The sequence below is a fragment of the Vicugna pacos genome, chromosome 23, assembly GCF_048564905.1.
Source record: "Vicugna pacos chromosome 23, VicPac4, whole genome shotgun sequence".
NCBI lineage: Eukaryota > Metazoa > Chordata > Mammalia > Artiodactyla > Camelidae > Vicugna > Vicugna pacos.
In genome coordinates, this window is record NC_133009.1 from 25,487,619 (window position 1) to 25,510,322 (window position 22,704).

General features: G+C 38.4%; 1 protein-coding gene and 1 non-coding gene across 3 annotated transcripts in view; both read left to right on the forward strand.

Moving 5' to 3' along the window:
- RAB3GAP2 (RAB3 GTPase activating non-catalytic protein subunit 2) overlaps positions 1–22,704 on the forward strand; it is a 75,003-nt gene that overhangs the window by 14,422 nt on the left and 37,877 nt on the right. For both annotated transcript variants that reach the window (XM_006198868.3, XM_072948725.1), the window contains exons 2-9: positions 1,316–1,380; positions 10,387–10,510; positions 11,377–11,458; positions 12,999–13,046; positions 13,123–13,198; positions 13,518–13,619; positions 16,459–16,558; positions 19,467–19,565. In XM_006198868.3, coding sequence (XP_006198930.2) covers positions 1,316–1,380; positions 10,387–10,510; positions 11,377–11,458; positions 12,999–13,046; positions 13,123–13,198; positions 13,518–13,619; positions 16,459–16,558; positions 19,467–19,565 — 696 coding nt within the window. The remainder of the gene's footprint in view (positions 1–1,315; positions 1,381–10,386; positions 10,511–11,376; positions 11,459–12,998; positions 13,047–13,122; positions 13,199–13,517; positions 13,620–16,458; positions 16,559–19,466; positions 19,566–22,704) is intronic.
- LOC116285278 (small nucleolar RNA SNORA36 family) lies at positions 21,795–21,926 on the forward strand. Its single transcript, XR_004194943.1, has one exon. It is a non-coding gene; the product is annotated as a small nucleolar RNA SNORA36 family (small nucleolar RNA).

Genomic DNA, 22,704 nt, shown 5'->3' on the forward strand with positions numbered 1-22,704 from the left:
GTTACCACAAAGCTAATTGAGGAATGATTCCAAGTACCAAACTGTAACATTTTTTATTATCTAATATAAAAAACTTACAGATAAGTAGAAGTTCTGTTTGCTTCCTTCCTGCTGTAAGCATTCCAGAGAACAGACTCAGTCCTGTCTTTTAAGTTGATTCTTCCCCCAGGATTTTAAGCTGATTGGTTTAAGTATAGTCTTTTATTTATATTTTATATTATTTTAATGGCTAAGTCTCGATGACTAGCACTGAGTACTTGTTCCATGTCAGGCACGGAGGACTGCAGCGTGCTGTCTGGTGTAAGCACTTATTTACAACAACCCCACCAGCTCTGAGTACTACTGTTTTCCATGATGTTCTGCTAAGAGGACTGAAGCTTATAGATCTGGGGTGACTTGCTCCAGGTCACAGAGCTGGCAAGCACTGGCGCTGGATCCAGGATATGAACTTAGATAATCTGATTTTGGAACCTAAACTTACAATTAGGCAACTGCCTGCTCTTTTCACGTTGGAACTTTTATCTGTTTTTTAGCTTAGTTTGAGATAATACACATAAAGTATCTAATGTTTGTCTCAGATTAATTCCTTTAAAAATGATAGTTTTATTCCTTCTCTTCTGATATGATATCAAGAGATAAATTCAAAGATAATTTGGTAAAAACAAGTAACATGAGCATTATAAGGGCATACCCTCCAAACCAATTTGGGATATTTAATTCCCTGTTGCAGTGTTGGTTAAACATCTTATTTTAATCCAAGAGAATGTTCTCATGTGTAAGAAATCACAGAGTACCAGGAAAGGTTGGAGAATAGTAGATATCTTGTTTCAAAATTTAGTTTTCTCTATCTTTGATGCCTTGTCTTATTAAAGAACATGTTTTAAGATATCTGTGTGAAATTTTAGGTGTGTTTTTGGTCACTGTGTATATTTAACTTGTCTAATGTCTTAAGTAATAAATATTTGTCACTTAAAGATTTTTTTTTAAAGTTACCTTTGCAGTTTGATTTTAACGTGGATAAACTTGGTATCCAATATCTTGAGATCCAAATAACTTGCAAAGTTTTACTACTACACAGATTTAGAAATTCAGGTCAAATGTTTCCTGATTATTATTACATATAGTAGAATCCTGGTCTAGTGTAGTTTACCATTGTTTTCTTCCTTTATATTCATATAATATGTGTAATATGCATTATATTCATAGAATATGTATTATATTTTAAGGGTTGGTTCTATTATGTTTAGAGGAAGTGTTTCAAAAATATTTTAAGCTCTGTGTTTCATGTGAGCACTTTTCATCTTTTTCAAAATAGGTAAATCAACAAACTGGGAAGATGATGGTTGGGGAGCATGGGAAGAAACAGACCCCCAAGAACCTGTAAGTCTTTGTAAACATACGCGTAGTTTTTTATGATGGCATTTCCCTTTTGTAATGGTGGTGGCATATTTCAGTGTTAGGCTGACATTTAAAAATTTATGTCAAGAACATTTTTGTACGTAACTTAATAGTACTTAAGGAGATGCCTGTTCTTAAGGATTTAATGACTTTATAGCTAAGTGGGCCAAATGGAGAACAGCTATTTTAGGATTCTGCCTCCTTCATTAGTTATCCTTTTAGACTCTTTCACTTACTCATTCACCGCGTTTCTTAAGGGCCCACCGTAGTCTCGGTGCTGGGCATATAGCGATGGGCAAGGTAGACAGAGTCCCCACACGTGGCAGTATCTTTTCATCTAGGAGGAATCGAAAATCTAAACTGGCTTAAATGACAGGGAAATTCATTAGCTCACATAAAAGGAAGTCAGAGGTAGTTTGTGCTCCCAGGTGAATAAATTCTGAAAGGTGAAACTGCTTTTAAAAGGTGTACATATTTCAAATTTCAATAGAAATAGTTGAGTGGTGTTTCCGAAGGGCTGCCCCCCATGTGTATTTCCAACAGCAGTATATGAGAGTGCCTTTCTCCGCCCTCTGAATTACAGAAGTGAAAACATCTCTGGGCTAATTGCTTTTTATCACTGACTGTGCACTATTGTTTATTTTGTAAACAGTGAATTATTTCTCTGTACCCATGTTTTTATCAATACTGGGAAACTTAGGACTATGAGAGATAAATGTGTTTTCTTAGAGAGGCCTGCTTTTCTCAGTTTTTTTCTGAAAATGTTTGCCCCTAGCATGTTATCAAACTTTAATCTTTGCAAAATCAGAATGGCATAAAATGCCACTTCAGTGTTTTAATTTGTATATTTTTATATGGAAGTATAGTTGATTTACAATGTTATGTTAGTTTCTGGTGTACAGCAAAGTGATTTAGTTATGTATACATATATATATATATATATATATATATATGCTCTTTTTCATATTCTTTTCCATTATGATTTATCACAGAATATTGAATATAGTTCCCTGTGCTATACAGTAGGACCTTGTTGGTTATCTATTTTATATATAGTAGTTTGTATCTGCTGATCCAAAACTCCTAATTTATTCCTCCCCTAACCCCTTTCCCTTTCGTAACCATATGTTTGTTTTCTATATCTGTGAGTCTGTTTCTGTTTTGTAAATAAGTTCATTTGTATCTTATTTTAGGTTCCATATATAAGGGGTATCGTATGGTATTTGTCTTTCTCTGTCTGACTAACTTCACTTAGTATGATAATCTCTGGGTCCATACATCTTGCTGCAAATGGCATTATTTCATTCTTTTTGTGGCTAAGTAGTATTCCATTACATATATATATACCACATATGCTCAAAGTAGGCTAGAAAGAAAAGAAAACTTGTATAGCTTTGTTTAGTTACTTTTTTATGTGAAGCACTTATTTCTCTTTGTTTCAGGTGAGATGACTGTTTTATTTCTATGATTTAGGTAGTAAACTACTGAGAATTACAGTGAATATACTGACAGCCCCTTGTTTATACTGGATTTTACTGGTACCACTGTTTCACGTACATGCCTGGGAAAGTTAGCACAATGAGAGTGACAATAAAAATTGCAAATGATGGACTTATTAACTAAAGTTGAAAGCTTTGAAAAATTACTCTGGGCTACTTCAATGGCTGTCTGGTCATCACAGTAGCTGATACACCAAAAAACATTTATCACTGAGTCCAGAGTGTTAACTTACCAGCCCTTGGAGTGGGCAGCTATAATTGAAAGGCTGGTTAAATTATTGCAGTTTTACTCTCTGCTACATTGTGAAAGGATAGTTGTTTGACAAATTTGTAGGCTTAAAATCAAAAGAAAGAAAAATTTTAAATATATATTTGTCACAGCCCTACTGTTGAGAAAGGATACCTTTTTATAATCCACGTTGGTGGCTTCCAAACTTGTGCAGATTAAGAAAAAATTTTTACTAGTTTCAAGTCAAAGAAAAATCTTTAAAGTTTAGACTATGCTGAAATAAAATTATACATTCTCTCTCCCTACCCCAACCAGGGACTATGTTTTATAGCTAATGGATGCATCTAATGTTAACTTTAGTAACTGGGTACTTGCTGGTTTTTGTGGAAAGCCAACTTGGCCCTGGTGGTGCTGGGTATTTTTTTTTTTTTGATATGCCTCTCTGGGGAAATTAACTACCTTGTCAAATTATGGCATTATTTTAGGACCAGTATCATCAGGGAAGCATTATTCATAGCTGTGGGCCCCATTATTGTGTAGGAGGTTTTCAGGAAAATCTAATTGGTCGGCAGATGCCCTTATGGTACAAAACAAGGATGAGCTTGCTTGAATGTGTGCTGAGACTTCCTGGCACATTCTTTTTTTTTTTTTTTTTTTTTTAATATTTTGGCATCAGTTTATAACACATACAATGATGAAGGTAGAAATTTTAAAAAGTACTTACTTCTATATAACTTTTTAAGATTTTTTGTGTATGTGTATTTGAAGTATAGTCAGTTTATGATGTATCAATTTCTGATCCTTCAGTCATACATGAATATACATATATTCATTTTCATGGTCTTTTCCACCATAAGTTACTATAAGATATTGAATATATTTCCCTGTGCTATACAGTATAAACTTGTTGTTTATCTACTTTATATGTTAGTATCTGCAAATCTCAAGCTCCCAGTTTATCCCTTCCCACCCCCTCTCCCCCTGGTAACCATAAGTTTGTTTTCTAAGTCTGTGTGTCTGTTTCTGTTTTGTAAATAAGTTCATCTTTTTTTTTAGATTCCACATGTAAGTGATATCATCTGGTATTTTCTTTCTCTTTCTGCTTACTTCACTTAGAATGACAATCTCCAGGTCCATCTGTGTTTGCTGCGAATGGCATTATTTTATTTTTTATGGCTGAGTAGTATTCCATTGTATAAATATACCACATTTTCTTTATCCAGTCATCTGTTGATGAACATTTAGATTGTTTCCATGTCTTGGCTATTGTATATAGTGCTGCTATGAACATTGGGGTGCATGTATCTTTTCGAATTAAGGTTCCCTCTGGATATATGGCCAGGAGTGGGATTGCTGGATCATATGGTAAGTCTATTTTTAGTCTTTTGAGGAATCTCCATACTGTTTTCCATAACGGCTGCACCAAACTACATTGCCACCAACAGTAGAGGAGGGTTCCCTTTTCTCCACAGCCTCTCCAGCATTTGTCGTTTGTGGACCTTTGAATGATGGCCATTCTGACTGGTGTGAGGTGATATCTCATTGTAGTTTTGATTTGCATTTCTCTGATAATTAGTGATATTGAGCATTTTTTTATGTGCCTATTGGCCATTTGTATGTCTTCATTGGAGAATTGCTTGTTTAGGTCTTCTGCATGGCACATTCTTAACTAGGCCTTTACAGCTCTCTTTCCTCCCTGTTCTTTTTTAATCATTGAGGGACACTAGTCTCTTGATCTAGAAGTGGAGTAGAGCTTCTTGTCACCCCTTCATTCTGAATGAACAGCAGAGCAGAGCGGGGTTAGAGGTGCTGTGGCACTTTGGGTTACAGGGCTCGGCTTCCCAGGGCAGCGTAGCATGGAAGCAGCACAGAGGGTTAATGCAATTAAACCGATGCAGTTAAACTCCAGTGCCTGCATTTCAAATCCGTGCTCCGTCTGTGTGATGTGGGGAAGTCACCTTGATAAGTCTCTGTTTCTCCATCCCCAAATGGGGGTAGTAATAAAATCTTATTCATAGAGTTACAGTGAAATTAAGTAAGATTTCTGTGTAAAGCCCTTTACACAGTACCTGGCACTCAGTAAGTGCTTGGCCGATGTTGCTGTGTACTTCATCCAAGTCACTGTTGTCATCCCTGTCTTGTTCCTGTTGAATCAGTCACCAAACCCAGACATACATCTGGGTCAGCACTTCTTAGTGGACCCACTGTCCTCTGCTTAGGATGGCGCCCAAGGGTTTCTTTATTGTGAGAGGAGATTTCAAGTGACTGTGGCCTGATTTCTACCAAATCGCTTGGGTACAAAGTAGCAGACATCATAGAACAATTAAGGGCACGTTCATCCTTTTGTTCTTTGTTTGCCTTTATAGCATATTGACTGTTGATACACCATCCCAATGAACTAAGGGATTTTTTTTCTTTTTGAGGACTTATTGAAAGGAATTTGATTTACATAAGATTTCTTCTCCCACCTCCACTCCTAGTGGTTTTCAATTTTTAAATTTGCTTCATGATTTTCTGGTAAAAATTCATACTGCTTGTGGCAAAATAGCAAAACCTATGGAGCAATAACAAATTTTTACCTTTCTTTACAGTTTTAAGGATATCATTTTTTTTCAGTTGTGTGATTAGAGGGTTTTAATCTTATTGAATCTGGTGCATTGAATACTGTCCCTCCAGGATTACATGTGATGACCAGGAGCTTGTGGTTGCTCTCCCCACCCCAGTGTGGCTGTGGATCAAAAGAGCGATGGAGCTTGTATTAAGAGCATGTGCCATTGCATCTCATGACAAGCTTGCATCATTCCCAAGCAGCCAGACTGAAGCTTTAGATCTAGAATTTCATGACACATCAAATCCTAATGATGATATGATGTAATAACATAATAGGCTACCAGCACGCCCCATTTCACTGTACTTCACAGACATTGCTTTTTTTTTCTTTTTTTTTAACAAATTGTAGGTTTATGGCACCCCTGCAGCATACAGGTTATTGGCACCTTTTCCAACAGCATTTACTCACTTCGTGTCTCTTTGTCACATTTTGGACATATTGGGAAATATTTGAAACCCTCCACCAGCAAAAAGACTATGACTCGCTGAAGGTTGAGATGATGGTTAGCATATTTTATCAACAAAATATTTTAAAGCACCCAAAGTAATAAAATATCTGGGAATAAATCTAACCAAGGAGGCGAAAGAATTATACACAGAAAACTATAAACCATTGATGAAGGAAATTAAAGAAGACTTTAAAAAATGGAAAGATATTCCATGCTCTTGGATTGGAAGAATCAATATTGTTAAAATGGTCACACTGCCCAAGGCAATCTACAGATTTAATGCAATCCCTATCCAATTACCCAGGACATATTTCACAGAACTAGAACAAATCATAATAAAATTTATATGGAACCATCAAAGACCTAGAATTGCTAAAGCATTACTGAAGAGAAAGAAAGAGGCTGGAGGAATAACTCTCCCAGACTTCAGACAATACTATAGAGCTACAGTCATCAAGACAGCATGGTATTGGTACCAAAACAGACATATAGACCAATGGAACAGAATAGAGAGCCCAGAAATGAACCCACAAACTTTTGGTCAACTCATCTTCGACAAAAGAGGCAAGAATATACAATGGAATAAAGACAGTCTCTTCAGCAAATGGTGTTGGGAAAACTGGACAGCAGCATGTAAAACAATGAAGCTAGAACACACCCTTACACCATATACAAAAATCAACTCAAAATGGATTAAAGACTTAAACATAAGACAAGATACAATAAACCTCCTAGAGGAAAACATAGGCAAAGCATTATCTGACATACATTTCAAAAATTTTCTCCTGGAAGAAATAAAAGCAAGAATAAACAAATGGGACCTAATGAAACTTACAAGCTTCTGCACAGCAAAGGAAACCAGAAATAAAACAAGAAGAAAACCTACGGAATGGGAGAAAATTTTTGCAAGTGAAACCGACAAAGGCTTGATCTCCAAAATATATAAGCAGCTCATACGACTCGATAAGGAAAAAATAAACAACCCAATCCAAAACTGGGCAGAAGACCTAAACAAGCAACTCTCCAAGGAAGACATACAAATGATCAAAAAGCACATGAAAAAATGTTCAATATCACTAATTATCAGAGAAATGCAAATCAAAACTACAATGAGGTATCACCTCACACCAGTCAGAATGGCCGTCATTCAAAAATCCAAAAATGACAAATGCTGGAGAGGCTGTGGAGAAAGGGGAACCCTCCTACACTGCTGGTGGGAATGCAGTTTGGTGCAGCCACTATGGAAAACAGTGTGGAGATTCCTCAAAAGACTAGGAATAGACTTACCATATGACCCAGGAATCCCACTCCTGGGCTTGTACCCAGAAGGAAATCTACTTCAGGATGACACCTGCACCCCAATGTTCATAGCAGCACTATTTACAATAGCCAAAACATGGAAACAACCTAAATGTCCATCAACAGGTGACTGGATAAAGAAGAAGTGGTATATTTATACAATGGAATACTACTCAGCCATAAAAACCGACAACATAATGCCATTTGCAGCAACATGGATGCTCCTAGAGAATGTCATTCTAAGTGAAGTAAGCCAGAAAGAGAAAGAAAAATACCGTATGAGATCGCTCATATGTGGAATCTAAAAAACAAAAACAAACAAACAAACAAAAACAAAGCATAAACACAGGACAGAAATAGACTAATGGACAGAGAATACAGACTTGTGGTTACCGGGGGGGGGGGGCGGGGTAGAGGGTAGGAAGGGATAGACTGGGATTTCAAAATTCTAGAATAGATAAACAAGATTACACTGTATAGCACAGGGAAATATACACAAAATGTTATGATAAATCACAGAGAAAAAAATGAAACAAAAAATATTTTAAAATTACAGTATGTACATTTCTTTAGACACAATGCTATTACCCACTTACAGACTATATAGTACAGTGTAAACATAATTTTTATATGCACTTGGAAGTCAGAAATGTGTATGTGCTTTATTGTGATATGTGCTTTATTGCAGTGGTCTGGAGCCCAGCTCGCAGTATCTTCAAGATGTGCTTGTGTAATAAAATCATATGAGTATTTTCTAACCTGTTTTTGGTATATGGAACTCCTGCTTGTACACGTCCAAGTTGGCCATGACGAACTAGGAGGATCTGCTTTTAGTCCCACAGTCACAAGGAAAGGTGGAGCGTTAGGTCATAGAAAAGGAAAGGCAGTGAAGAATGACGAAAGATTTTGGTTTTCACCCTCTTTTCCTCCCATCATCAGTAGATGAAACTGGAGTGCTGATCCACGTGATCTTTTTCTGGTTTCATGTTACTACAGATGTACATCTGTGAGGTGGCTCAGCCAGGTTAGGGATGTAACTAGTCATCGTGAAATAGTTTCTCTGAATGTGCTTCCACGTAAGTGATGTTTGCTTCTCGTGCTTTCATCTTGGTTGGTTCTCACGGGGCAACATTCATGTTTGCTCTGGGATCGCTTGTAGTCCCTCTGCTGGGATGGTGTCAGACAAGGCTTGATCACAGTTTGGCACTGAGTCCTAGGCCCAACCAAGAGGGCAATACTCTGTCCCTTCTGTCTAACTTGTACCTGCCATGGATGTGCCAGCCAGAATCTTGAAGTGTGACATTGTAATATTACTCCAGGAAAACATTACTAAAGATACTGTTACTTCAGGATACATCACTTAGGGTATTAGCTTTGAATCAGTTGCTCGTTGTCATAGAGGTTCCTGTGCAAGAATAAATAGTAGGTGATTCAGGTATCTTTATGAATACGAGTAAGGAGAACTTGGACTGCAGTTACTCATTTTTGCTATTGGGGCTGTGCTGCATGTGGAGTTGAGGAGCTGTAGAAAGCATAGGCTTTGCCAGGTAGAAGGTTTTCAGTCTAGTGTGGGAGAAATACAGCCACAGAGTAAATAGCAGAGAATAGTAAGACTTTTAATTGCAGTAAGTTCGAAAGAAGGTAAAAGTCAGAGTAAGGTAGGACTGAAATAGGAACTGGAAGTTGAGATGGAAAGACAGAAAAGAGAGGGAAAGTATTTTTAAATAGAGTGCTTAAAGAAATGCCTTAGGAATGTGCTGGCTCCCATGTGCAGGTCATTCCGCACAGCTCTAAAGCGGTTTGCAGAACTAGAGAAAGATTAAGCTGGTATAAGCGATAAGTAAAAGGGTAGTTCTTTTTGAGAAAAGGCTTTTGATTCACTATGAGACTAGAGTCAAATCCCAGGAGGAGACAGGCTTCCCAAAGAGCTGTCGCAGGCGCCTACCAAAATGAGCTGGGTTCTCCTTTGGGCTCTGACACCGACTGTGTGGCAGGGAGCACATTTCTTAACTGGCCTAAGACTCCACCTTTTTTATTGTAAACCGAGTTTGGGCCTGTTAGTCTTTAAACACCGTCCATCTTTGACTTCCTTAAACTCTCTGTCTTTTCAGCAAATGTAAACATACAGAGCTCATCTTTATTGGTGGCATCATTTTGGAAACAGGATAGTCTAAGGTGTCTGTTGAGAGAAAAAGGTATGGAAGTATATGTATAACATGCTACCGCTTGTGTCAGAAAAGGAGGAAAAAGGGTAAACATATTTGCCTGTGCGCACAGTGTCTCTGAGAATACACACAAGAACCGGTCATGTCTTTGTCTCTGGAGTAAACAGCTGCATGGCTAGAATGCAGGAATATCAGAGAGATTGTTCAAAGAGGACCTTTTCAGATCTGCTGAATTTCTAACCATGGGAATTTACCTATATCGGGATACATTTTCAATTAAAAAAAAATACAGAACACCTTTCAGGTCACATAAGAAAGAAATGTCAGAATTATCAAATACTTTTACAGGTCCTCCAACCGTAATTATCTTCAGATCATTTTTCCTTCGCTGTCTAGCCGTAGGTTCCCTAGCTGTCTGTCTCAAGTAGGGTTATTTACTAAGTTTCCTAACACTGAGTCTTTCCTAGAATGGTCCCTATGGGACATTCTCTTCATGTCTTGCTGTTTGCTTTATTTAAAAATTTTATGTTAATATTCAAAACTGAGATTTGCTTGAGGGGATGTTTTGTTTTTTGGTCGTCTCTGACGTGCTTTGATAAGGAATATTATTGAGACTGTAAAAGAATTAGGAAGATTTCTTTTTCTGTTTTTCTGCTCCCTTGCTCTGCAAGGTGGACAAGCGGGGTTGGAATAATCTCAGTATTTTGGCATGTAAGTAATTGTAGTTTTACCCACAGGAAGACGAAGGAAATACTTGCAAAACACAAAAAACTTCCTGGCTTCAAGATTGTGTTTTATCCTTATCTCCAACCAATGATCTTATGGTTATAGCTCGGGAGCAAAAAGCTGTATTTCTAGTGCGTGAGTACTCTATTATGTTCACTTATTTCAATGCAGAGAACAGAAAATGGATTAGGTAGAAAGAACAAGTGTTACTTCTAGCGTATGTATTGTATGGTGGCATTGGATAGTTTATTCTTTATGTTATATAATGCTTCTTAATTTCCTTTTTTATTTATTTCTTTATTTTTCTCTTTCTTGTTCCTTTCTCTGCTCTTTCTTTCCTCTTTGTTTTGCTTTCTTGGCTGCAAATACATGAGCTGTCTCTCTGTGGTCCTTCAGAGGTAGTAGTACTGGGCATTGCCCAATTCTTACCAGGCGCGGTCAGAGCTAAAAAGGCCACTGACCACTTCTAAGTAATAATGTGAGTGAGGGTGACTTTCAACTCTAATTTGAAAACTCACAGTGCTGTAGTTTCCTATTTGGGGCATAAGTTTTCAGCTTACAATTTTCGTTGAAGATTAATACTAAGATTTGGGTATACATAGAATATGGAAAACCTCACTGATCAAAATAAGATCATATGTTAAATGGCTTGGAATGGTCTTATAAAGTAGGCTTTCCATCCAGTAGCATGAATCTAATAGAAAAATTTTCTCTGTCAAAAGGAGTTTTATAAATAAAAATGTGGAATGGTACATAAGAATTACTAACTTTATTATATGGACTTCATTGGAGGAAAGAGAGACTAAAGAGAGTGTTTTATAAACATCTTATAAGTATTTTAAACATCATCTAATATTTACTTGTAGAAAGACTCAAATCAATTAGTGTAGCACTATTCAGTTCTGTGCTCATCATTCTAAAGGGAAAGAGGGAAATTTGTAAATTACTATTTTAGTACACTACAGTGAAAGCTATTTTGTTTGATACCTTTATTTTTTCAGCAAAATGGAAACATAGTGATAAAGGGAAGGAAGAAATGCAGTTTGCTGTTGGTTGGAGTGGTTCTTTAAATGTCGAAGAAGGGTAAGTACCAGTTAATTTTTTGTGTGTCTCCGTGCGTTAAACGTATATGTGAAATTGTTTGACTTGTAAGTGAATCTGTTAAGAAGCTTCATCATTTGCAGTGTTTAGTAAATGTATATTCATCATGGCCTTAGAAGTTTAGAGCGTGACTCAGGCAGGGAATTCTAATTTTATTTATCATATGATTACTTAAAAAAAAAAGCAAACTTTTATTTGGAGAGGATTTATAGAAGAGTTCAGAGAGAATCCCATAACATCCCTTCCACATTTTGCCTTCTCAGCTCTTCATTACTAATTTTGTTCCTCTGAACAGTCAAGGGCGGTCACTGTCCTCTCTGCTTTGCCAGCATTGGGCTGGTGCTTCGAGGGTGTGACAGTTCGCCACTAATTCTTAAAACTCATAAATACTTCAGAAATGCAAGTTGGTTAATTCAAGTTTCCTACTGACCCAATAAGTGTTTTAAAACGAGATCTCTAATGGGGTTCTGTGATGGAGCTGCTAGCCCAGAACCTGGAGCCAACACCGATAAATTTTTGTGACTGAAAGCTATCTGATCAGAATGAATAAGATTCTTCAGACTTTGAATTCAGATAGAAGACAACCAAGTGACAGTCCATCGTACATGCCGGACACTTAGTAGAGACTCACTGAAATCTTCTCTACTCTTACCAAAATAAGTGATATTTCTCCTCAAGTCCTCAGTCAAAGCATTTTGAAGACATTTAATTTGCCAGAAATACAAAGCAAACATAATGGTTCAGCTACTTTAGAGACAGCAAACAAACAGAAAGCTTAATTTTGTTCAGTGATTATCTAGTTTGATGTATAGAGGAGAGTGTTCACAGTGGTTTGAGTAAGCTGGTGATGGTCCTGAGGTTTGACAGGTTAAATCAAAGTTGGTCAGTAGGAGTTATTTTAATTTTGAGGCTTGGTCTTTGAGCCCCAGACAAATTTTTCAAGTCTGCATGTCAGGAAAAAAAAAAAATCTTCTAGGGGACATCTAACTTAGCAAGTGCTGAGAAGTAGGTTATCAGGAGCAATTTCTGCAAAGTACGAAAGAAGCTGCCAGCCAACTGAAATGCAGTGCGTCTCCAGAATAACGCGCTCAGCAGAAGTGCAGCTCGTCTGTGATGTGGTTGCCAGTTCCTCCCACCGCTGCCCGAGTCCTTAGCTGACGCGGAGGGAGGTGGATGGCAGGAAATGATTGCCTGGTGATCATTTGATGTTTTCTTAGTTTTGTAATTAATCAGTTGTGCACAGTAAACATTCACTTTCTTGACTTTTGCGCTTTTTATGACAATAGAGAGTGAAAAATACTGTTTTTATTAACCTTAAGTGAATGTGACATTATCTTTTATACAAATGGATTTTATGACCTGACTTAACGGTGGCGTTTCACTGTTTTTCACTAATGCAGTGGATAAAACTGATCCACAGAGTTCATCTTCCACTTAATTGCCCTTTAATGTCAAGTTATAGAGAAATAAAAGTAATTGATAAATTCGTTAGGTAAACATGTGATTTTGTTTTTGCTTTTAGGGAGTGTGTCACCAGTGCCCTCTGTATCCCTCTAGCCAGCCAAAAGAGGTAAGGGTAAATGAGTCATTTGTTTTCTCTGCTTTGACTTATGAGCTATTGAGATCATCCGTTTTGTTTGTCACAGGAGTTCCACTGGGCGTCCAGACTGGACCTGCATCGTGGTGGGCTTCACTTCTGGTTATGTACGCTTCTACACGGAGGTGAGTTGAGTGTCATGCAGTTAAAAAACACCAGTTGACTAGAATACATAGTTACACGTCCCATTATACTCATTTGTGACCCATTACCTGCCACTAGGCTGTAGTTGATATTTCATGGGGGTGGAGGCTGGAACAGGGGCAGGGGTGGTCGTAGAAAGTTCTGGTGGGAGCTACAGAGAGAAGCTGTGTTCTTCTGAAGAGAGACTACCTGCCATCCATGGAAGGCTTGTTGGGGGAATGACACCCTCTGCCTGGCTACACCTGCCCAGGTGTATGGGTAAGGAAGCAAGCCAGGGCTCTTCTCTGTGCTTCCTCCTAGAATGGCGTGCTGTTGCTCGCACAGCTTCTGAATGAGGACCCAGTGCTACAGCTCAAATGCAGGACCTATGAAATCCCGCGACATCCTGGTGTGACGGAGCAGGTACCGTGAGAGATTGTGTCCAGAGTAACAGGGGATCTATAATAGATGTACAGTGTTGGGAGCCAGGACTGGAATGGCTATGGCTTCTGCACAAAGATCTCTGTCATCTAGCACAATTCCTGCAGCTTTTGGACCATTGGTGTTTGTATTAGTATCTTCTTCAGGAAGACTGTCTAGTTCTGGAGATAAGTGAACTAGCTGGTGATTAGTCAGGAGGGTTTCTCCCCACAGTCATGCTCAATGGACCATATAAGCTTAGCCTTGTGACCTTGTCATGTGAGCCTTCACGCCAGCTCCCTTGCCCCCTGCCTCCCACCACTTGTGGTCCACAAATGTCTTTGAAAATGGAAACACCTAGAGGAAAGGGAACCCTCCTACATTGTTGGTGGGAATGTAAATTGGTGCAGCCACTATGGAAAACAGTATGGAGGTTCCTTAAACTAAAAATAAGGTTGCCATACGATCCAGAATTCCCACTCCTGGGCATACGTCTGGAGAAAACTCTAATTTGAAAAGATAACATGCACCCCAGTGTTCACAGCAGCACTATTTATAATAGCTAAGACATGGAAGCAACCTAAATGTCTATCAACAGATGACTGGATAAAGAAGACATGGTATATGGAATAATACTATTCAGCCATAAAAAGAATGAAATAATGCCATTTGCAGCAACATGGATGGACCTAGAGATTATTATACTAAGTGAAGTAAGTCAGAAAGAGAAAGACAAATACCATATGATATCCCTTATATGAGGAATCTAAAATATGATACGAATTAACTTATTTACAAAACAGAAATAGACTCACAGACATAAAAAACAAACTTACGATTACCAAAGTAGAAGGGGGGTAAGGGAGGGATAAATTAGGAGTTTGGGGTCAGCAGATACAAACTACTATATATAAAATAGATTAACAACAGGGTCCTACTGTATAGCACAGGGAACTAACTACATTCAATATCCTGTGACAAACTGTAGTGGAAGAGAATATGAAAACGAATATATATATAAATAACTGAATCACTTTGCCGTACACCAGAAACTAACACAAAATTTGTAAATCAACTATACTTCAATAAAAAAAATAAACGTAGAAACACCTCAACAATCCAGTAGAACAAGGGGCAAGGCAATTCTCAAAAGAAGGAATATAATTGGTCAAAAGCATATGATAAAATTTTGGACTGTACTAATACCCTGAGAACAGTAAGCAACTAACTACATTTGAGAATTTTTCACCTTTCAGATTGGCAAAAGGTGAAATTAACAAAACTTGGTGGCAACATAGAGAAACAAGCGCTCTCATGTATTGTTGGTGGAAATGTAAATTGAGAGACACTTTCTTGAGACAGTTTAGCAATACGATTGAAAATGAAAATTGTGAATACTCTATTACCAGCCAACCCACGTGAAGGAATTTATACTAAAGTGACATGAAAAGATATATACAGAAGAATGTTCATAATAATGAAAATATTTAATTCATTCATAAACAATTATTTACTGCCTGTTATATGCCCAGCCCAGATCTCATGACTGAGAATTCACTGGTGAGCTAGACACACAAGGTTCCTTCTATTTTATTTTATTGTATTTTATTTTATTTTATTTTTATAGAAGTTTAGTCACTTTACAGTGTTGTGTCAATTCCTGGTGTACAGCATAATGTTTCAGTCATGCATGTACATACATATATTTGTTTTCATATTCTTTTTCATTATAGGTCACTACACGATACTGAATATAGTTCCCTGTGCTATATAAGATTCCTTATTTCGTGGAGCTTACAGTTTGGGGATGGTAAGAAACCAGTAATAAACAGCTAGAGATTCCAAGATGATTCGGTCTCTGAGAGGTGCTGTGAAGGAAGGGATCATGTTGATGAGACTGTAATAAAACAAGAGAATGGAGATGATGTTTGAGGCAGAGGCTCAGGTATAGCCCTTCTGAGTCACTACATTTGAGCTGAGACCTGAGTGATCAGAAGAATTAGGCAGATAAAGACCTAGGAGGTGAAGGTTCAGGCATGTAGAAAGCACTGAGCTGATAGTGACCTTCCTGTTCAAGGAGCAAGGGGAGAGAGGTGAGATGACCTTAGAGATAGGTGCCAGATCTTGCGGCATGGTTAAAGAGTTCATGTTTTGAGTCTAAATGCGAAGGGAGCCACTGGAGTGATTTAATCAGGGGGAGATGTGATCTGCTGTCTCACGAAGATCACGCTGGCCATGGAGTATGGATGGTAGGGACTGAGGGTGGAAGCAGGAGGCCAAACTAAACATCTACCCATGAGAACTGGCTAACTGAATTTGGTACATACAGTGCAGTACAGCGTGGCCACAACAAAAAATGATTTGCTCACTTATTGAAATGTAAAAATATCAGACATATTATTGAGTAATAAAAAACATGTTACAGGTTACACCACGTGGTATAGTCTCATATAGAAGTGTGTTTATATGTGACAGTATGTATTGAAATACATCTCTTTCCTCTTTTTATTTTACTATATTGTTTGTATCCATACAGTGACTATATTTCATTTTTATGAAACTTGTGCATTTTTTTTGGTTAATCTCACCATCTGTCCTGAAAACATTCTTCACCGTGTACAAAAGCTCATGTTTGAGAATTTTCAGTCCTCGGCCAAAAGGCATTCTGAAATTGTTTGACTATTCCTCTGCCTGATACTGTTTTTGTGTGTTGGGTGTCTGACAATTGGTTAGTTATAATTTTTAAAATTTTACCTTAATCATGACATTTAGCTATAATAGAAAAATAGATATGCTTATTTGGCAACGATGAAAACTTGTTATTTTCTTCTTTCTTTAATAGAATGAAGAGTTGAGCATCTTGTATCCAGCGGCCATTGTGACTATTGACGGATTTAGCCTTTTTCAGTCTCTTCGTGCCTGCCGAAATCAGGTAGCAAAAGGTAATTTTTGGCAAGAAATATCTAACTTCTGGTGACGGTTGTCTTGTTTAATTTAACCTACTCAGAAAATTAAGTATGTCTTCTAAATTGAAAGGGCCTCCTGAACTAGATTTTAGGGAAAAAAGCCTGCTGCTGCAGAAATGGGAGCGCGCTGTTGGGCAGACTGCTTAGGAAGATAAAGGCAAGGGCTGGGGCATCAGCACTCCATGCGTGTTGCCAGTAGAACAGCAGCTTTGTTCAATGAGTCAGCAGTGTGTCTTGGCCGGTTAACAGAGAGAGTCAACCTCGGGGTGGAGAACTTAGTTGCGTCTAGCCGAGGAGCCAAACTTCTCTCTAGAGGAGCAGCTGTTTGGGCCAGCATGCTAAATAAAATCTTGTGGTTCTACATTGCTTCCATTCTCACTGGGGGTAAAGACAGCACACTGTGTGCGGGGGGGGGGGGCATCTTCCCCTCAGAAGGTGGGACCTGACAGGAAGTTAGCACTGGCTTCTTCGCCCTAACGTGAGACTGAACAGAGAAAAGTTGGAGACCGAAACATACTGTGTGCATAGGCGACTACATCGTTTCCAGACTTTGGCATGAAAAGTGCACAAGTAATCAAGATTTCTTCACTTGTACTACCCGTAATTTACCCTCTGATGCTATTATATTTTTAGAAGAGGATATTGTATTTCGTCAAATTCAAGATGCCATTGATTGTAACGTGCACTTTTTGTATACCCCTAAGAAGCAGAAATGCTGCCAGTGAGAGTCCCACCATGGATTTTAAGATCCCAGTTTCAGAGATGTTAAAATATGGGAAATAAAAGCCTTAAAATCAGTGAAAATACCAGCAGTGGTGCTGACACCCCTGCTTTCTCCTGGATTTGGGTAAAGGAGCCTTAATGTTCCTAAAACAAACTATGCTTAACTCTTAAGTTATTTAGATGGCTCCCTGAAAATAGAGTTTAATTAAGATATGTTAACCAATTCATAAAGATTGTTCCTAAATCCAGAACTAAACTGTAAGACAGAAAAGAAACAATTTCTAGGGAAAGAATGCAGCATCTTATATTATGATGGAAAAATTGTCACTGCCTTTTTAGCAGGTTGATATGATCAATAAAATTCTGAAGTCTTGGTTATATGGTTCTTTAATAGTATATGATTTTCTCTGAAGAAAGAATTTGAACTTTTGTGCCTATTTTCATAATCTTTTAAATTATTTAAATTTAGCCCACCATAAGCTTCATTATCTTCGTTATCTTTGGAACACTTAAAAACAGTCACCAATAATATATATGCCTGAAGAGACTGGTGATTTTATTTAGGTAAGAATTCTGCCAATAAAGTAAACTGGAAATAGATAATTATAATACAGTAGCCAAGACATGGAAGTAACCTAAATGTCCAACAACAGATGACTGGACAAAGAATTTGTGGAATATTTATACAATGGAATACTACTCAGCCATAAAAAAGAATAAAGAACTGCAATTTGCAGCAATACGCATGGACCTAGAAATCATCATTCTAAGTGAAGTAAGCCAGAAAGAGAAAGAAAAATACCATATGATATCACTCATATGTGGAATCTAAAAAAAAAAAAAGAAGGAAGACACTAGGAACTCATATACAAAAGAAAGGCAGACTTGCAGACATAGTAAACAATCTTATGGTTACCAGGGAGAGGGCTGGGAAGGGATAAATTTGGGAGTTTGGGATTTGCCGATGTTAGCCACTATATAATAGATTTAAAAAAAAACATTTTTTCTGTTAGCACAGGGAACTATATTCAATGTCTTGTAATGACCTTTAATGAAAAAGAATATGCAAATGAATATATATATGTATATGCGTGATTGAGACATCGTGCTGTACACCAGAAACTGATGCATTGTGACTGACTGTACTTCAATTAAAAAAAGAAATAGATCATTATAGTTGCTATCTTCAGCCATTTCATTTTTACTATTTTTGAATTTGTTTATTTTGTTATGTATGAAACCATAAAGCCATTTTAGCTCCTAGGAAGGAAGGAGGGGGGGAGGGAGGGAGGAAGCCATTTAGTGCCTCTTATTTATTGTAAGTTGCTCTAAAAATAATTGATCAGTTAGCTGCAAATTGTTGTGACTTGTGTTTCACAATATAGGAAAATTCTCTCTTCTTGGCCTTAATATCAGATCTGAAGTGCTCAGAGGATTCCATTTTTGCTTTGTCAGAGTGCTTTCCTTCGCCATCCAGCCTCAGAAGCCAGCGCCCAGCTGTGTTCTGATTCACAGCATGAGGGCGGCTGCTCGGCGGACCCTGTGCTTGAGCCTGTGGCGAGGATGTGACTTGCTTTTCTTCTCATTACTCGCTCACTGGGTATAAATGCTGAAGTTAATGAGCAGCACTTCATTCATTTTTTTCTGGCAGTGCTGTTGCTGTTAGCATATCTTTTTGTCAAGCTTGGCCTCGGTCAATTAGAGACCGTGGTATGTGTACTTCCGCTGAGCATATTTGTCAGGTTTTTAGTTTTTCACAAAGGCACTGGGTTGCCGTTCCCAGGATTTTTTTCAGTGTCTTTCTCAAGGGGGAGAAATCGCTTACTTGGCCTCAGTTGCAGTTTGAATTCATCTTGATTTTTAGTAGTAGTCTAGGATTTTTAATAGTCTTCTCTAATTATTTGAGTGTTCCAAATTCTCTTGTGACAGCCAACTTAGTTTTTCTTTCTTTTTTTTTAAACAACGTATTTTTTAACGTTTGCATTTTGTTGCCTAGGTGTGAGTAAATCTCACTTTACACACGGTTTACACTACTTTGCCTCATTATTTTTGGTTGAAATTTTAGAATAATAAATTAAGTTATTACATTTTTGATGTTTTTGGTAACACTTCATTTTCTCCATTATTTAAGTGTGGATTGTCTAATTTTTATCTTTGACAGCTGCAGCATCAGGCAATGAGAACATACAGCCACCACCGTTGGCTTATAAGAAGTGGGGTCTACAAGATATTGACACAATTATTGATCATGCCAGTATTGGTAAGCATTACTAGTTGTAATTCTTTTGGAGTTTACTTCTTAGACTTTTTGATTGAAGTATCTCATTTGTTAGAAATACCGATTTATTCTTATGTGAAAAGAAAAATGCATTGCGTTTAGTGAGATATTTGGAAAGTAGTTCAGACTTAGAGATTCTCATAGGTTAATGTCTTTAAGAAATAGTAGTTTTAATGATTATGCCCTCAGCAGCAGTATGTTACAATTTTAAGTCACTCACTATTCAACTTAATTTTTATGCGTATGAGTTTAATTCATGTAATTACCAGATAGATCAGTCTTATAAAAATGTAACCAGCAGAATATAGATAAAAGCAGATTTCTTCTTGCAAACAGTACATGAAGGCTGACTGTTAGGTCTCAGAAATGCAGAGATGGAACGACATGGTCTCTGCTGTCAGGAAGCAGGAGGCTAGTTGGAAGAAATACTTGGAAACAATAACGTACCCCAGCATAACGACTGTTGTAGCAGACAGGTGGACCAGCTGTAGTGGGAGCAGAGGAGGAGCCCCTTGTGCTGAGGGATCAGGAAAGAGGAGGTTGACTTCAGTCCGAGACTGAAAGAATGAGTAGGACTTGACCCAGAGAATGCGGGTAGTCTAGCGCGCAGGTGCTAGGCATGCCCTGAGTGCTGGAAGTGAGGAGGGCTGGCAGGAGGGAGGCCAGAGTGTAAGCAGGAGTCAGATTCTGAAGGCCTAGTAAACTCTGCAGAGGAGTTGAGATCTTTCTCCCAGCCACACTGAGAGTCAGTGAAGGATTCTGAGCAAGAGAATGGTATCACCGAGCCTGTTAGAAAAATCACTTTGGTGAAAGTTTAGGGGTTGCATTGTAGGAGGTCAAGACTGAAGCCAGGTGCAGTCAGGAAGCTGTAGTTATCTCAGTAAGAAGTAATGAACTTCTGAATTAAGTGTAGAAATGTGGGTGGGGAAGAAGGAAATGCCATTTTAAAATACATACGTATTTTTTCCTGTTTATAGTGTAGTAGATGCTTGTTAACATTTTCAAATAGCATATAAACATACAAAGAAAGAAGGAAAAAGTAGCCCTTTAAATCCTACCACCTAGAGATACTACCGGCCTCTCGGGAAGCATCCTTCCAGACGTACATGTGTCAGTGCGTGTGTAACGTGTGTATGGTTACGTACAGATGTGTTTTCTTGAGTAGGGTTATATCCTGCCAACTATATTGTAGCCCTTCTCTAATCCATGAAGAGGCTTTCACAACAATTTTGCTAGCTATACATTTCGTCAGAGTCCTACTAGAAGACAGATGGCATCCTTGAAATAATTGAAAAGGTTTTATTTGCAGAGAAACTGTGCAGATGTGGCAGAGGAGAACCACAAGAGAGAGTAGCATCTCGGGGCTGATTAGCAGTCCAGCTGTTAACCGTTCCTAGGCCTAAATTCTGCTCACTGGAGATAATCATAGAATCGTGCCAGAAGAGCAGGATGGCTTTTGGCCAGTGGCCACGCGGAATAGCTGTCCTGGCTTCATTCTCCTTTCTGTCTTTGATCTCCTGATGGGGCTTCCCATTGTCTGAACCCAACACGAAGTCGAGGTTAGTGACTTGTGCACCCTGGCTCCTGGGGGCCAGCAGGGAGAGAAGGAAGGAGTGTGAATCTAGAGGTGGGAACAGAAGATGCCTGACACACAGATCTCTTTGTTTATTGTTGCATTTCTTGTGCAGAATACAGGCAGACCTCACTTTATTTGCACTTTGCTTCATTGCGCTCCACAGATACTGCAGTTTTACAAATTGAAGGTTTGTGGCAGCCCTGCGTCGAACAAGTCTATTGGTGCCATTTTCCCAAAAACATTTGCTCACTTCGTATCTCTGTGTCATGTTTTGATAATTATTGAAATATTCCAACCCCTCCACCAGCAAAAAGATTATGACTTGTTGAGGACTGAGAAGGTGCTTAGCAATTTTTAACAATAAAGCATTTTAAAATTAAGGTTTGTACATTGTGTTTTTAGATGTCTACTGTTGCACACCTAACAGACTACAATAGAGAGTAAACATAGTTTTTATTTGCACTGGGAAACCAAAAAATTCAGGACTCACTTTGTTGCGATATTCACTTTATTTCGGTGACCTGTAATTGAACCTGTAGTATCTGCGAGGTCTGCCTCTAATCTGTATTAAGCACCTTATTGATAGACACTTCCATTTGTCTTTACTTTTTTGCTAATGTTAAAGTGTTGCGAGATTCCAAAGTGTTGAGTTCAGTTCAGGGTAACTTCCCTGTTCTGTTAATTAAACTTTGGGACATTGAAACAGGCTAGGAGAAATGATTGGATAGAAAATATTATTCTATTCATTTATCTCCCAGCCTACAAAATGGAAAAAAAAAGGAAGGCGCATTGAGCTTAGTGGTATGTACATCTTTATTTAAAGGTCTTACTAACTTATTCAACAAAGAAATGAATGAATATTATGTCCTAGGCTAGAGATACTGGTGCTAGAAATGTAAGACAGACGGGACCCCTGCCCTGGTGAAGCTTACATTCTGGTGATGGGGAGGCAAAAAATAAACAATTAGACCAAATGAATAAATATGGTAATAACAAAATGTTAGTAAGTATCATGAAGAAAATAAGCAGAGGGTCATGAGAAAAGTAAAGGCAGAAGGAACTGGGCAGACTGGTGAGCACAGGCCTCCCCTGAGACATGAAGGATGCGAAGCAGCAGGCCGCGTGAACAGGTGTAGGAGGAGCATTCCCGGCAGAGGAAGCAGCAGACATAGAGGCCTGCGGGCCCTGGAAGACTGGGAAGGAGGTCGGTGTGACTTGGTTGGAAGGAGTGAGTGGGAAATGGGACCAGGGAAGTATGGAGACATAAACTAGGGTCGGATCACATAGGGGTGAGGAGTTGAGGTTTTATTCTAAACGCAGTGGGTGTCATTGCCGGAGTCCAAGTATGGACTGTTTAACAATATTGCTCTGCCTGCTCTTCAGAGAGAGGCTTGCAGAATAAAAAGTGAAAGCGAGGAGACCGGCAAGGAGTTTGCTGCAGGAAGAGAGAAGGATGGCTTTGTCTAGGAGGAGGCAGTGGCACTGGGGAGAAGTTGACAGTGAGATGTATTTGGCACTTCCTAAGGGATGACTGTGAGAAATGAG